The sequence below is a fragment of the Tetrao urogallus genome, assembly GCF_951394365.1.
Source record: "Tetrao urogallus genome assembly, chromosome: 15".
NCBI lineage: Eukaryota > Metazoa > Chordata > Aves > Galliformes > Phasianidae > Tetrao > Tetrao urogallus.
The window spans coordinates 2,179,889-2,194,622 of record NC_136828.1 but is presented as its reverse complement, the minus strand read 5'-3'; the positions used below and the strand labels follow the sequence as shown (position 1 = coordinate 2,194,622).

The 14,734-nt window shown below is 42.0% G+C and overlaps 1 protein-coding gene across 1 annotated transcript in view; it reads left to right on the top strand.

Annotated features, from left to right (window-relative positions):
* The window catches only part of DNAAF8 (dynein axonemal assembly factor 8), a gene marked incomplete at both ends in the record, with an annotated part of 82,733 nt that overhangs the window by 16,264 nt on the left and 51,735 nt on the right, over positions 1 to 14,734 (top strand). Inside the window, 2 exons of the mRNA XM_079542677.1 lie at positions 9,364 to 9,555; positions 12,124 to 12,291. Of these exons, the coding sequence (XP_079398803.1) occupies positions 9,364 to 9,555; positions 12,124 to 12,291 (360 nt within the window). The remainder of the gene's footprint in view (positions 1 to 9,363; positions 9,556 to 12,123; positions 12,292 to 14,734) is intronic.

Below are 14,734 nucleotides of genomic sequence, written 5' to 3'. Positions count from 1 at the left end.
ATAAACACTGTTTTATCTATCTCATACAGTCAAACTATTTAGAAAATGAATGCATTGACTCATACTGAGGCATCTAATTTTTCTTGGCTACACAATCACTTTGGCTAACCTTGTGTTAGTAATTATATTACTGTAATCATCATCTTATTGCAGCTTAGCCTTACAGCTGGCTTACTAAACAAAAACATTCGAGTATGCAGCAATCATTCTAGCTTAACAAATACATCATGCAGACGCTGTCTTTTCCAAATTGCAAACGTAGACTCTATAACCTTTCTCAAAATTGGCAGGATTATGTTTTTTATATTAATATATCTTTGATTCAGCTCCTTGATGTCAGGTAAAATTCTTAGACTTAAACTTAAATCTTATTTCAGTTAAGTGATCTTGATGCAGTAACTGAGGTTTTCCATATCTGTATTCCTTGAGTCCTGATCTTGTAACTTTAAGTCACCTCGTGACCAATTGACACTAAACTAAAGCAGTCACTACACTTATACCTTTGTGAAGGCAACTGAACTGACCATTTAGCCCTTCTCATTTTACCATAAATTAAAAAAAAACCAACTGTAAAAATTAGAGTATTTCCTACGCTACATCTTTTTCTGGCATGGGAGCTGAGTTTGGCTTGTTTTTCCCATCTTCTCAGCCTTGGTCTGACTCTGGGGTTGTGGCCAGCAGTGATGTGCCAGGCAGCCAGCAGATGGCCCCTGCATTCCTCCCTTTTCATACAGTGAGGTATTTAATGAGTTCCTGGAGCAAGGCTGAAGTCTTTTCTACTTAATGAACCTGCTGTCTCAACTCAAGAAAGGCGTAAAAATAAACTAAAGCAATTAGAGATGATGTAGTTAAATTTAGCTTGCAGAAGAAGGAGGCCAAAATTCCTGTTTGTGCCATCAGTCCAGCACACAGGATTTGGAATCATGTGGAAGTTCCTAAGAAAATGTTTTTCTAGCACAGGCAACTGTTACCTGGCACTGAGCCTGTGTTTCTGGCCTCCTCTTCATCTGCCCACATAGTGCCAGAGTAAGAAAAGGGAGGATTTGCTGGCATGCTTTCTGGTAAGGTTAAGCTCAGCTGGTTTATTCTCTCCTTGGTTGTAGTTAGCAAGCTAGAGGAGCCGAGGCTGCTACTGCCTCCACTGTGGCCCACGATGGCAGAGATGCATCAAGATTTACCTTAACAGGCAAAGCAAAGAATTCTGGCCTTAGAAGCCTTTGTTGTGAACAACTTCCTTTACGTGGCAGTGTGCTTGCTTGCTCTTTGGTTTCTCAGAGTAATTGATGTTATAGAAGTGTGTGCTTTGGCACTGTTAGAGTACAGTTAAGGCAAGTTAGGAACTTTACACCCTGCTGACACCACTCCTGTGCATACAACCAGAGCAGTTAAAAATGGCATATGCTCACCCTGCTTTAATAACCTCTTGTCTGCTTCAGCAGGTTTCTCAAGCCTCAGACCTGCACCTAGGCTCAGAACCAGGAAACTCTCCTTCTGTACTGAACACAGCAGGACCACCAAAATGCCATATTTTCCATTTAAATTTCCACATAGACCTAGCCTGCTTGTTTTGCAGAAGTTCCCACCTTTGTTGCATTTTCCAGTTCTGGATTGAATGGGTACTCAAGTCCTTCCAAAGAAGAGACTGTTTGTTTTTTTAGTGTTGTTTCTCTGTTGCGAGTTTGAAAGGCCCCAGGAAAATGTGAAATATTTAGTCCTTTATATTCCCTGGCACATCTTGGAGATGATTAAAATGAGTTTAGAATTATTATCTAATGTACTTTTGGATGATCTTGACAGACTCGTTGTTGCTTAAGGCAGAGGTTAATCTAAGTAAAAAGAATAGTTTCCAGAATTACATGCATGAACCTGCTGCCAGTAGAGGTCCTAAACACTCCTCTATTTACATTGCAGAATGCTTCAGGTTAAACGTAAAGAGAAAGCAATAAAATAAAATGTCCATGAGCTAATATCTATTTTTTCCTGTAGAAGAGGGCAGGAGGAGAAAGATTCTGCTGTATCTTGTGTCTTTTTTGGGTCTTGTTCTTTGACAGGTCCTGTGTGTGCTGGCAGGAGGGATAGCTAGCATGAGGTCACAAGGCATATGAGCAGGTACCAGTCACATTTATGCACTTAGGGCAATGCTTTCTGCCATGCACGTCTGGGAACTCAGAACTCCCAGTCTAATCTCACAGATGTGATCTGTGTTGATATTTGTAACCGAAAGGAGGCTGAATGCAGCCCTCTGCTTCTCTAAGTGGCTGTGCAGGCATGGCTGATATGGCTGTAATACTGTTGTTAAATAAGCCTTGTGGTTTAAATGCATTCCTAGATTTTCTCATGCCCTGTTGTTTAGTGTTACCATTTGGATTGGACTACAGCCCTACGCTGAGGGATAAGCTCAGTCATGGCTTGTAAACACATTATTACAGAAATAATTACAGAAACATTATTCTTAGTGGCAGGGCTGTTGAAAGGAATCCAAGGCTTTATCTGAAATTACCAAGTGGAAGAATCCTGCAGTTATTTTTACTGCAAAACCAAAAGCTCTGCCCAGCTATGTGCAAAGCACCTGGATTAACTACCAGATTCAGTAGGGGTTGTAAGCAACTAGCAGCTCTCAAAATCACAGATAACCCGTGTTAATTCTGCAGGGCAGTAAACAGGTCCAAAGAGTTGCAAGTATATGGCGTTCTGTAGCTGGATGCAGGATCACAGAGCCTGTGTGACAAGCTGGATACACTCTAAATTGGAAGCTGATGTGTTGAAGAGTGCTGTGACTGGAGGAGTTGAGACAGCATAGTTAGCTCCTCTCTTTTTTTTTTTCCTGTGGATTTCCATAGGATACCAAGTCAATGTACATAAAAAGATGAATTTATCACAGTTAAGTGATAAAATGAACCTCCTGGAGTATCAAATTAGAGCCCTGCCACCAGTATTTAAAGCCAGCCATGCCAGGAGCACGTGCCAAACAGCAGCCTCACTTCCAGGTGGCTGAGGACCATTCTGTGCCCTGTGCAGTATTTCAAAGTGACTGTACAGCTTCCTTCCCTGCTGCATGTATGGCATGCTTTGTTTGAGAGGCAGCTGGAAATGAGCTGAAGAACAAAGGAGGAGGGAACAGAAATGAGTTTCAAAAGTGTCTTGATAATTTTACACCATTCCTTTTCAAAGTGTGTTACAGGCTTTTGATAATTAGTGTTGTTAGAGAGTAACCAGGATAAGGAAACGTTACGCTCACTTTGCAGTTTCATAGAGAAATCCATCCCAGAGCCAGGAGTAAATTCCCAGTCCTGCCCTCACATGAGATCTGTAATTAAGCTTCTTATTTATTTCAGCTGCTGTTTGTTAACCACAAGCAGGAACTCAGTAGAGCAGGAGCTTTTTGTTCCATGTGCTTGGAACACCAGCGCAGCAAGGCTCTGAATCCCTTTATGTAAACGCCAATTGTGGTAAAGACACTGCTCGTTTTCAATGGTTCTGTCTCAGAAAGCAAACAAAATCAATGGGATTCAGTGCTACTTTGATTTAGATTTTAGAGCAATTTTCAGTGTTTGTTTACCTGAGGAGCTGAGCCCTTTGTCAGACACTTTTCCCATGTCTAGCAAATATAGAAGTGTGTAAAACAGCAGCATCTTACTGTTCACTTGTGCCAGTCATGTGCATGTTTTTAGCTGCACTCAGATTTGTTGCTGTTTATACTTTTGTGTGTGTGTGTGAATATATTTAGGTGAAAAATACCCATTTCTAAACATTTTTTTTGTTAACATACTTCATTACCACACAAATGCTCTGTGTTCTCAGGAGTGTTAGAATTATGCTGGCATTGTCTTCAGTCATCTGAAAACTAGGCTGGTATTTGACACATGCTCCTAGCAGGCGTGAAGAACTCATTAGCACATAGAACGTTCTAATTAAGTATTTCAAGGAGCAATTCTGTCAAGGAAGTCGTAGTCACTCCCTGCTTTCCCCATCACTGCTGCAGCACTGATAGGTGTTCTTTTTTCATTCATGGGATTACGATCTAGTGATGTCAGGCTAACTAGGGATGTGCATTAGCTGGTTGTGTAAGATAGTAACAATATTCCAGATCCAGGATAAAGTGAGAAATGACAGAAGTCATGCTGGCATATATGAGAGAGTAAGCATGACAAGGGCAGTGCTGTGAGCTCGCATTAGGAGTACTGACAGCACAGCCAGGAGTGAGCAGGTTAGGACAGGCAGCCTAGTCTAAAGGAAAAGATTCTTCTTTGGAAGCAAATGCTTGTTTTGAAAGCAGAATAAATGTATAATGAATTTTGGTCCAAAAAGCCTTCTGCTGCCTGTGACCCTGAATGACCACACAGTCATGCTCCTGACCACGCTCTATGATAATGCATTCCTTGGGCTGTGTCCTTGACTCTTATGCCAGAAGGTTTATACGTTTTCTGCTAGCACAGATGAGCTATTAATTCTAGTGAAGTGGAAGAAAATTTCCTTATGGGGAATTGAGACTAGGATAATATGGATAGGGTGGGAAGAGATTGTTGTAGAACACAGCTGTGTTTTTAGCCAGAAATATAACTGATCCTACCTGTCATGAGCTGCCTGCCAGCACTGTGGTGGATGTAAGGCTGCTTTATGTGGCATTTCCAGTTGGCAGTGCTCGGATGGCAGCAGCATAAGAAGGTGTGCACAGTGAATTTTGCTGTCTGTGGCGCTTGCGCCAAGCAGAGCTTAGTGTCACATCTGTGTGTTACCTCTGAATTGTGCTCCTGTATGCAGTAATTTCTGCTGATGTTTCTCTCTGACGATTTGCCCTGTTTGTGCTTCAGCAGAAGCAATGGCTGGCGCTAGCTCCTCTGTGGTGCCAGGAATGAATGAGGAGTTCCTCTGAATCAGGAGGCATTGTATTCTCTATGGCCAAAATTAAGATTAACTATTCAAAATAGGAAGAAAATTCTCAGCAAAGAAATATTCTTCATTATTTTTAACCTCACACAATATGTAATCCCCTGGCTGGAGATCTACAGAGATCACAGTAAATCATGCTTCCATCATTGACCTCTTTGAATTCCTACTCTGGCAGAGTGATCTGTTTTGGAGGATCGTTCCTCCTCCATTTTGGCAATCTGAAGCCCAGTTCAAGTCAGAAGATTTCAACAGTATTTTGCCACCATCGTATTTTTCAGGTCCGTAACCTCAGCACATTTGATATTCAGAAGCCATTTGTGCTATATAGAGTGAATCTAGTAAAAATTGCGTTAGCAGAAAGACCATTCAGCCCATTAACATCAATCATACTCTCCTTTTTGTTATTAAATGCTGCCTTCATGCTTACAGCATGCTCTGCCAGTTGCGTACAGGGAACGCAAATACTTTCCTCATTCTCATCCATTGCTTCCACTTGGCAACGACAAAGCAGTTCTTTGAATGGTTTCAGGGTTTGTTCCACAACTTACTGCAGAATTTCAGATAATCTAGCAGATGGCATTGTCATCGTTTTTCCATCCCCACAGAATGAAAATGAACAAACACGTGGTATTTCCAATACATCTCCATTGAATGCAGGATTTTTTTAGACGCCATGAACCAGTGTTATCTGCTTTGGTTTAGGGAGAGAGGTGGAAATGTGAAATGTATCCTAACTATCTACTGTCCTACATTAATTCTATGGAGAATAGATAGGTAACCACATAATCAGCATGCTTGTGTTTTGTACTGTGAGCTCTGCCCACTGCAAAGCAGGAACAATTTCAGCATAAGAGCATAAGAGCACAGAATTTTCATTAGAGAAATTAGCTGGAGCTGCTGAAGTACCTAGAAATCAGTTCACATTTACAAACGCACAGCAGATGTATCCTTTGGCAGAAGATTTCTGCAGTCAGTAATTTGCCATTCATCAGGGATTGCCTCTGAAATCTGTGATCCAAGCTAGGGTGCGGATGACATGGGAGGATAAATTTAGATGTGGCTGAAAACAATTATTTTGAGTAAGCCTCTAGCCAATGAGAGTAAGATTCCTTCTCCTATTCCTCTCCTCCCCCCTCATTCACCTCTTCCAGAGAAGAAGGAGGAGACTTTGTAGGCATAACTTAACCTGTTTTGCACGCAGGGGATGCTTTGGTTTGGCTCTTGCTGCTGTAGGGTCTTCTCAGCATAGTAGGAAGTAGCTTTTGAATGTGGTATCTTCCTTCAGCATTAGCATCAGTTGAGCTTGTATTGCAAAACGTGCTAGAAGGGAAACGCTGAAGTTTTCTTTAGCTCCAAAAGCAAAACTGGCTGTAAAAAGTTTGCTTCTCCCTGACCTGCCTTTCCGCTGGGGGATAACCCTCAGGCTGGGTGAGGTGACTCTAATGAGAAACACTGCTTGCTTTCTTAGGTGTCTCTGAAATATCTAAGTGAACTTCCCAGCTGCGTGCTGTAGTGCGGTTTTCAGCAGCAGTTGGATGGCAACTGCTGGTGGTTGCTCTCAGCCCTGTGCCTAACTGGGAACCAGCAGCACAGCCTGAGCCGCCCCTCAGTCACTCCACCCTCGACCAGCTTTGATGTTTCCCACTTTTAGGACAACAGAGCTGTTTGTCCAATCCGGTATGGAAGCATAGAAAAAGCAATGCCAACTGGTCTTTTCAAAACCCATCAACAAAAGCATCATTTAATCAATTAGAGCTGTTTTATTAGAAACAAAATGACATTAATCTTGGCTGACAAACTTGCCTCTACTAAGCTTCAGCTTGCTGTGGTTATAAACAGCTCCAATTAAAAAAAAAAAAAAAGAGAGAGAGAGATAAAATAGCACTTGTTAGATGATTGATCCCTTCAGATGGTGTCTTTTGAGGTTTTTTTTTTTAGTGATACAGTTTATTTTGGGGCTGTGCCTCCTTGTGCATAAATTCAGCACTTCTGTAGCTGCATGCTGCAAGATATGGGTATCCCTAAAGTATCTTCCAACTCATTTCACACTTTTTGGTGTGGTTTTTTGGGGTTTTTTTTTTGGGGGGGGGAGGGGAGGAGGAATTACTTCAATTTTTCTATAAAGTGACAGAAAGAAGCATGCTGTTCTTTGGCTGCACGGTGTGCTGGTGTTGCTTCTTGCGCTGTTCTCATATTAAGGTGGACGAGGATGGAACTGAGTGTGAAGGGACATTAGAAAACCAAGCTGAAGAGTTGTAAGCAGCAATATTGTAAACTGCAATTGCAAAAATAAAATAGCAAGCGCTTTGGAAATAGGGAATTTTATCTTATTTACTCTGTGGTAATTGCTGGTACTTGAGTGCCATCAGCTGCGAGCCTGTGTGTGATTGACAGCACAATTCTAGCCAGAGCAGCCAAAAATAGCCCAGGATTTGAGTCATTTTTGTCTTTTTTACAATCTAATACTGTCACAAAAGCTAGCGTAGTGTGTAGAGAAATTGGACTCTCTCATAGATAGACTAGGGTAATGGGTCTAATTGGCCAATGCTGAGGGAAGGCATATTAAGAAAGCACTTAATGTCACTGACTTAAGCAGTTCTTGCCTGCAGTTAGGTAGAATGAGCTCCTTTTCAGTTTTTTGTTCATTAATATTTCTGCAATTAACTTTTATGCCTCAGTCCTTGCTGGAGTAAGGAGGCTGACAGAGGGAGGAAGGAGGGGGGAGCAGCAGCATTCAGAACCTCACTGCTCTCAGGAGGAGCCTCAATAAGCAGAGAACTGCAATTCTTAGTAAACTTTCTGATCAAAATCCTGTGCTGGTGGACCAAACGAGTTTGGAATGGCTTGAAATTGCTGCTTAAGCATCAGTAGATGCTGGTTTAATCTGTAGCTCTGGAGTCGCTGCCTGTCACTTATGGTGCTGCCAACGTGCTTGTTGAGACAGGAAGGAGAAAGCACTTCTTCAATACAGAATGCAGAAGGAAGCCATACTTTCCTGAAAATCTCCAACTTTCATTTCAAGCCTCTTTCTTGGAGAACTGTGGTGGTGTTTCCAAAGCCCTGTTAGCTGCTTAGGACTACATCAGTGGTGCAGATCTGCAGCATCAGAACGTTTGTGACTATTTAGTACTAATTGCAATTTTCACTTGGTGCTTTTAGGTGGCACTGTGTCTGTGGCAGACACATTAGCAGCAAAATAACTGGGCAACACGGTAGGTCTGCTTGTGAACATTCTAATTCAGAATTAAAGTGGCTTTAATTGGATTTAGCTTATTTTGCTCCCAAAGTGAATTCGGGTAAATCAAATTAAGGTTAATTTGGTGTAAGGGTGTGGGCAGGCATCCTCATTAAGAGCTCCTTGGAGCACCTGAGAGCACAACTGCCCAGCTGCTCCTCAGCACCCTTCTGCCCTCGCTGTGTTCTTGCTGTGCTCACAGAACGGGGTGCTTGCTGGGCTCGCACTGTGGTAGATCATTTCAGATGAATTTTCTCACCTCAATTAGCAGTGCAGTCTGTTGGCTGATTGCATTGACGTGCATGGGAGACGTGGGTCACAGTGCACTTTGCTGACCCTGCACTGGGGAGCACAGCCTTCATGTGATGCTGTAACAAGTAGCTGGGACACAGTTACACCATAAACAGCTTCAGCTCTTTGTAAATAAGTACCTGCCATACCCCTAGGATGAACGCTCACAGGGTGCCTTGGGGAGGCCCTTAGGGTCCTTAGTAAAGGATCATAATTGTTGAGAAGCAATGCTCTTATGTATACTGGAAATTAATTCTGATTTTGAGACTAGCTTCCTAATTTACAGGAGGAATGTCGGGGCAGCAGAATAGAGATAGAAATAGCAAACCAGCTAACAGTTACAGCAGCAGCTACTGCATCTTTGGATAAAGAATGGAGGTCCCATAAACTATAATCTCACAACTCTAGCTTGGGGTTGTTTGCTAAAGAATAGGTCCCAAAGGAGAGGGATTTGCATCCTGAATAACCAAGTATCAGTGTTAAAGTGGAGAAAAGAAATGAGTTCAGCGAAATGTAACATCATCTGTGAATGAGGCATGTTAGATGAAGCAGAAAATAATGGAAAATTTTGACACTTCTGTCATGATTGTTTTGAAAGTGTTTCACTGATTAAAAAAAAAAAAATTAATGCTGAATCTTAAAGAATGTAAAATAAATTTGATCAAACTACATTCAGCTGTGACCACCTGGTCTTCCATTTAACAAGCAGTGTTAGACTAAATGAAGGTAGCAGCTCTCCAAGAAAATCTGGGGTGTTCCAGAAAGTGTCCCTGATACAATGACCCACCTTCTATGGCTTCTGCTTCCTCCCTAATAAATACTCACTAGGTATTAATTGCCCCTCTCCTGTGCTGACAACGAGTTTAATTCATCTGGGATAATGAATACAGTTCCAGTAATCCAAATTAAATTCATTTTCTTATTTTTTTTATTATTATTTTTTACAGGAAAGCTCTTATCTGCCAGTTGTTGACAGGTTGCCTGGACCAGACAGTGTGAGAGATGAAGAGCTGCTGCTGACAGTTTGGCTGTGGAGTTGTGGCCGGGTACCCACAGATGAGAGCAGTGGGGGCAGGCATAGCACTGCACTGAGAGCAGCTGCCTTCTACCATGCCCTCGTGACATGGCTTCTGTCCCTGGTGAGTGCATGCAGTGACAGTGCACAACAGAAGCTTCTGCGTGACAAAGGACGTGCTTTTCCCTCCAGTGAAAAGCTTCTTGAAATTACCTTTTTCCAACAGCTGCAGAACAGCTCAGCAAAGGGGAGATGATGTCCTAACTTGCCCTAAAATAAGTAAATCAAGTTCCAGCTGGATCACACCTGTATTTTACAAAGAGCATGGTGCCGAAAGTAAAATTAAAAAGAAATGTTTTCATTTTTTGTTTTTTTTTATAGTGGTGAGCTAAATTAAAAATAATCAGAAGCAACCAGTGAAAGCAGAGGACTAATTATTGTCCTCATCCAAACAGTCATTTCTTTTGCTTTTCTCACAACTTCTCGTTAAGAACAGATCCTTTCTGAAAGTCAAGGGAGCTGTAAGTAAGCGATGGTCTGTTTCATCTTAATTGTCCTTTGGTTCACACCTTTTTTCTCTTCCAAAGAAAACCCCTTTTCCTCACTTCTATTAATCTGTTGTTACTCTTTTCTTCTAGGGGAAGGAATAAAACAACCCTTTTTCTTTTCCTTCCCCCACCCCTCCTTGGTTGTTGGCCTCATTCTTTTCCCTGCTTAAAGACACTGATGTATCAATTCATGCACTCAAGGTAAATTTCACCCTGAGTGGACAGCATGCACATGGCTTTTAAGTCACTTAAACTCCACTTAAACACTATTAATTGTTAATGATGTTCAAGCTTCCATTAAAACTTTGCTAACATTCTGTAATGTTAGTTCAGTACTAATGAAAATTGCCACTTGAGCAGCCCCAGAGTCTGAATCTTCCATTCAGAAAATAGTTAGCTCATGAGCAGCTGAAGTGTGAGCTTTCTTCCCATTACTCCCACATAAAAAATCCTGAGCTCTGATTTGCAGCAGCTCTTTCCAAGCATGAAAGGGTATCTCAGCCTCCAGGGCTCAGTGTTGCTTGCTGGGACTGTAGGGTCAAATGTTGTGATGGACTTTGTGCCTCATACAAACTGGGATAAAAGCCACAAATTGATTTCATAGAATTGTAGCATATCCTGAGGTTCCCAAACAGCTGTTGGATAGCAGTGAGAAAGAGTCTGCTTTTCTGTATTGAAAGAGAAGTTCAAGCATTTTAGACCCAATTCTTACCTGCATCTGTGTAATCCCACTGTGTTGCTGGTTTCCTGGCACGTGTAAATCAACGTATCTGTATTGATTTTCTTGAAGATATGTTGATTTCTAACAGTGGAGAACATAGTCTTCCAAATGTGAGCATTCTCCAGTAGCAGAATTGCTATGGAAGTTCCTTTGCAAAACCACTGTGAAAGCAGTCAAGGACTTGGTAGTGCTATTATGAGTGATGCCACTGACCCATACAGCACTTTGAAAATGCACTCCTGCCCTGTGCTAAGAACATATTTTTAAAGGCACTCATCTCACTGTAAGTAGCTTTGTTTTATGTATGCAGTAAATACAAAGCTGTTAATTCATCTAGAGATCATAGCAATGGTATAAACCATGACAAGGATCAAGTGCTTTCTGTATTCACCAGAACCCTGGCAAAGAATTGCAATCCTTTAATGCAGACTTCATCTAGCACATGATGTGGGTGAGGGGTCTTTGTCTTACGTGGCTGCTTCTCTTGCTAGGCTGCTTTGATTGCCTGTGTGTAATGTTCACATACTTTGCACTCTTTCCCCTGCTACCCAGGTCTTGGGATGCTTTGCAGCACTATGATGCCTCCCCAGGCTGTCTCATTCATCTTTTCTGTCTCTTTTTCAGCCCAGTTTCTGATGTATTCTGCTCTACTTTGGGCAGCATTATGAGCTAATGAGTTATCTATTCTCCTGAAGCCTTGTCTTTGGTGCTAAACTGGTATCTTTAGAAGATGGTGGGATTGGCAGAGGTCCCTTTTGGGTCTAAAACAATGGGGATAGATATGTATATTGGTAGATAGAATGCCTCTCACAGAGGAGTAGAGGTGAGAAAATCCATCAAAAAGGAATTGCCTCAAGTCTATCTACGATGTGGTTTCACTGGATTGGGACTGATAAGGCTTTGACCATTAGTAATCACTTATATGAGCGATGAAGTCTTATTCTAAAGCCTGTACTAGCTCCTCAGAATGATGTGATCAATTAGCATTGATTTTCTTGAATTAAGTTTGTGTTATCTCATTACAGTTAATAAAGGCAGCACACAGCGCCGCTGTGACATGAATGGGCAGTGTTGACAGGAACTCTGTTCCCAGTTCTTGCTTCACTTGGGAGGAAATGTAGGTTCTTCCTTTCACGTAGAGAAACTGGTAGAAGTTAGAGTGTGCAAGTTATGGGAGTCCTTGCTGACAAAATAAATCCTCTGACTTACCAAAGCCTACATGTTATTCCTATTTAATTTGTTGTTATTGATTTTCCTATTGGCTAAACCTCAGCCTAATCCACTAATCAAGTGAGAGTGCTCCCCGGATTATTATACGTTATGTGGCTCTACTTAAAAGCAACAGAGCAAGATAAGGGGGTTATCTTCAGCCTCTAAGTACAGCCATCTGTAAAAATGAAATTCTGTTCTAATGGATTTACAGGTACCTCCTGTGAAAATGAAAGGTGGACCCAAGGCTCCATTTCAGGCAGTATGTCTACAGCAGACCTGGCAAGAGGACGGATTGGCCCCGTCTGCTTGTGTAATGCCAACAGATGAATCTCCAACCCAGGACTTGATGCTGATTAAAGAAAGGTTAAAGAAGATTAAAGTAAGGAGCATTTAAATGTGCAAGTTGTGCAGAACTGCCATAGGGTGTTACCACTACCTTTCACTAAGAACCAGGCTTGGTATGCCAATTTAAGCTCAAATCTCAGTGAGCCAGGCTAGAAAAGTGTAAGTGCTGCTCTAAATTAGAATGAAGCCCAGAACTGTGGGAACTGAAGGACTGCTTGCAGCTAATTGCCAGCTCAAGCTGCCCTCGGTTATGTTGTGCAGATGAGAAACCAACTCTACATAGCAGTCTTCTGTTTCTGCTGCTCATTAACTGTTAATGTGTTTTTTGGTGGCTGTAACCTCATGGTGCAGAGATTTGCCTGGGTCCAGAGGAGACCTATCTTTGACATGTATTATGTTTTGTGCTGTTATTTTTTAACCACGTGAAGAATGTGAATTATGAGAGGGAATACTGTCTTGCTATTCAAACTCCCAAGAGACAGGACCCAGAGAAAGGACCTGAGATCCTGTTCCTTCTGTCCTGCTAGACTACAGTGTCTGTCTTGCACAACGAAACAAGCTGAAAGGTCTAGCACAAGCTGAAATCTAGCCTGTGTAGGTGACACGTTGTAACATAAGGCACCATATGAGCTTGTGTCCTGAAAACAGGGAAGATATGATATAGCAACTCTGGGCCATAATTTGTTGGTTCTGTTTCTTGACTCCTGATTTGGACAAGAACGATTCTCTGAGCATCTTGATGCATCTGTTTTGTTTTCCTCTTTTAAATACTGCTTGTTAGGTGCTGCCCTGAGACCTGCTGTGGCCTTGCTAATCCTGCCTGGTGCAGACACCTACACCTATGTCGCATTGATGGAAGATATGCCAGGTGCATTGGGTGAACAGTGATCTTTGCATACCTGTGATCTCCCACAAGTCACTTGCATGAATAATGTTCCTGTTATTGAATAGACTTACCTGAGATGCTTGCCATGTGCTTTGTTGGGTATGCAAGCATCTCCCAGCTCACTCAAAGCAACCCTTGTAACTTTGGCAAACTGGGGCTGGGTTTTCTATTCCTACCCAACATAATTCTTAAATGGAAGAAGAGGTATGTTTTAAAAACATGCTTAAGCTTTCCTTGTTCAGCTGCAGCAAGCATTCTTTGCTTGCAACTGTCTGCCTACGAGCAGTACAGATTGAATTTCCCATGATGTATCATAAAGTATGACAGCTGCGGCTCCAGTGTCACACAAGTAAATGATTGATGCTGCCAACAAATGTCGTGATTAAAATACTACTGGAAAAAAACCAACCCCAAAACAATAAGCAACTTTTCTGTCATTGTTCATCCATCTCGTGGCAAAAGCCCCAGGGCTAATGAGAGAGAGCACCCTGCTGGACTGGGAGAGGGCTTGATGTTGGTTGCTGTCTAAGGTGACCGAGTTCAAGAAGCATCCTGTGAAACAAAGAAAATGGAGGAATAGAGACTGACCTGCCTTCGGTCTGTTTGCCTTCTTGCTCTAATTTCAAGAGGGGAGTTGGCCAAGGCATCAGAGTTGTTGAGCACTGAGTGTGCTCAATGTATCCAGTGTCAAGAAACTGAATGACCTGAAGCTGCAAGCTCAGGTTGCACTGAAGGTTTGGTTGGAGCTGGGCAGGGTTGTATCACTGGTTGGCAGAATGAGCCATTTGAGTTTCCAGTCCTTGTATAAATTGTAAATGCTGTTTTACTGCCCTGTTTACAGCCATGGACAGTGCTGTTGAGTTCAGCTGGTAAGGGGGAGAGGTGAACGTGCCACTCATTCCAATGGTGTTGCTCAAAGCAAGAGTGTGTAACGGAGGTTTTCTCTCATTAGAAGCTCTACTGGATGTCATTGTGATAACAATGGCTTTTGTCAGTTTTGCTTTCTTGAGGCATTTGTAAAGCTGCTGCTCTTTCCCCAACAGAGATTTAAGTTGATAGGAACAACAGAAGTCCTTCAGAAATGTCAGCCACAGCAGAGACAAACAGAAAACAGCAACTCGTTCTGTCTCCCCATGAGCATGGGTTGGAGAGAAACATGGCAGGCTTTACTTTCCTCACACAGGTCTTCAGTCCCGTGCTGTAGAGTTAATGTAGAATGTTTTAATGGTTGAACTGGCTAACAAAATTCTTCTGTTGTGACACTTACTGGTTCTTGTTGTCTCTTATGGCACAGTGAGAACCAGTTACTTGCTTTACCTTCAAAATATGAATAGTCAGGAAAAATAACTGTTCCTAAGCATTCTTGATACATCTACTGACTAAAAGAATGCTGGAGGGTTTTAGTTGTTTTCTCATTATGATGAAGACACGTCAAGTAGTGTCAATTTTAACTGATAGCATTATGACAAATTGATGTTCTAATGTTTGCAATGTGCAGAGTCCATATTCAGTGCTGAAGATGGACACTCACAGACTACACACAACACATTAGATGCAGATACTAGGAAAGAAATGTCCAATTTTGTGTCTT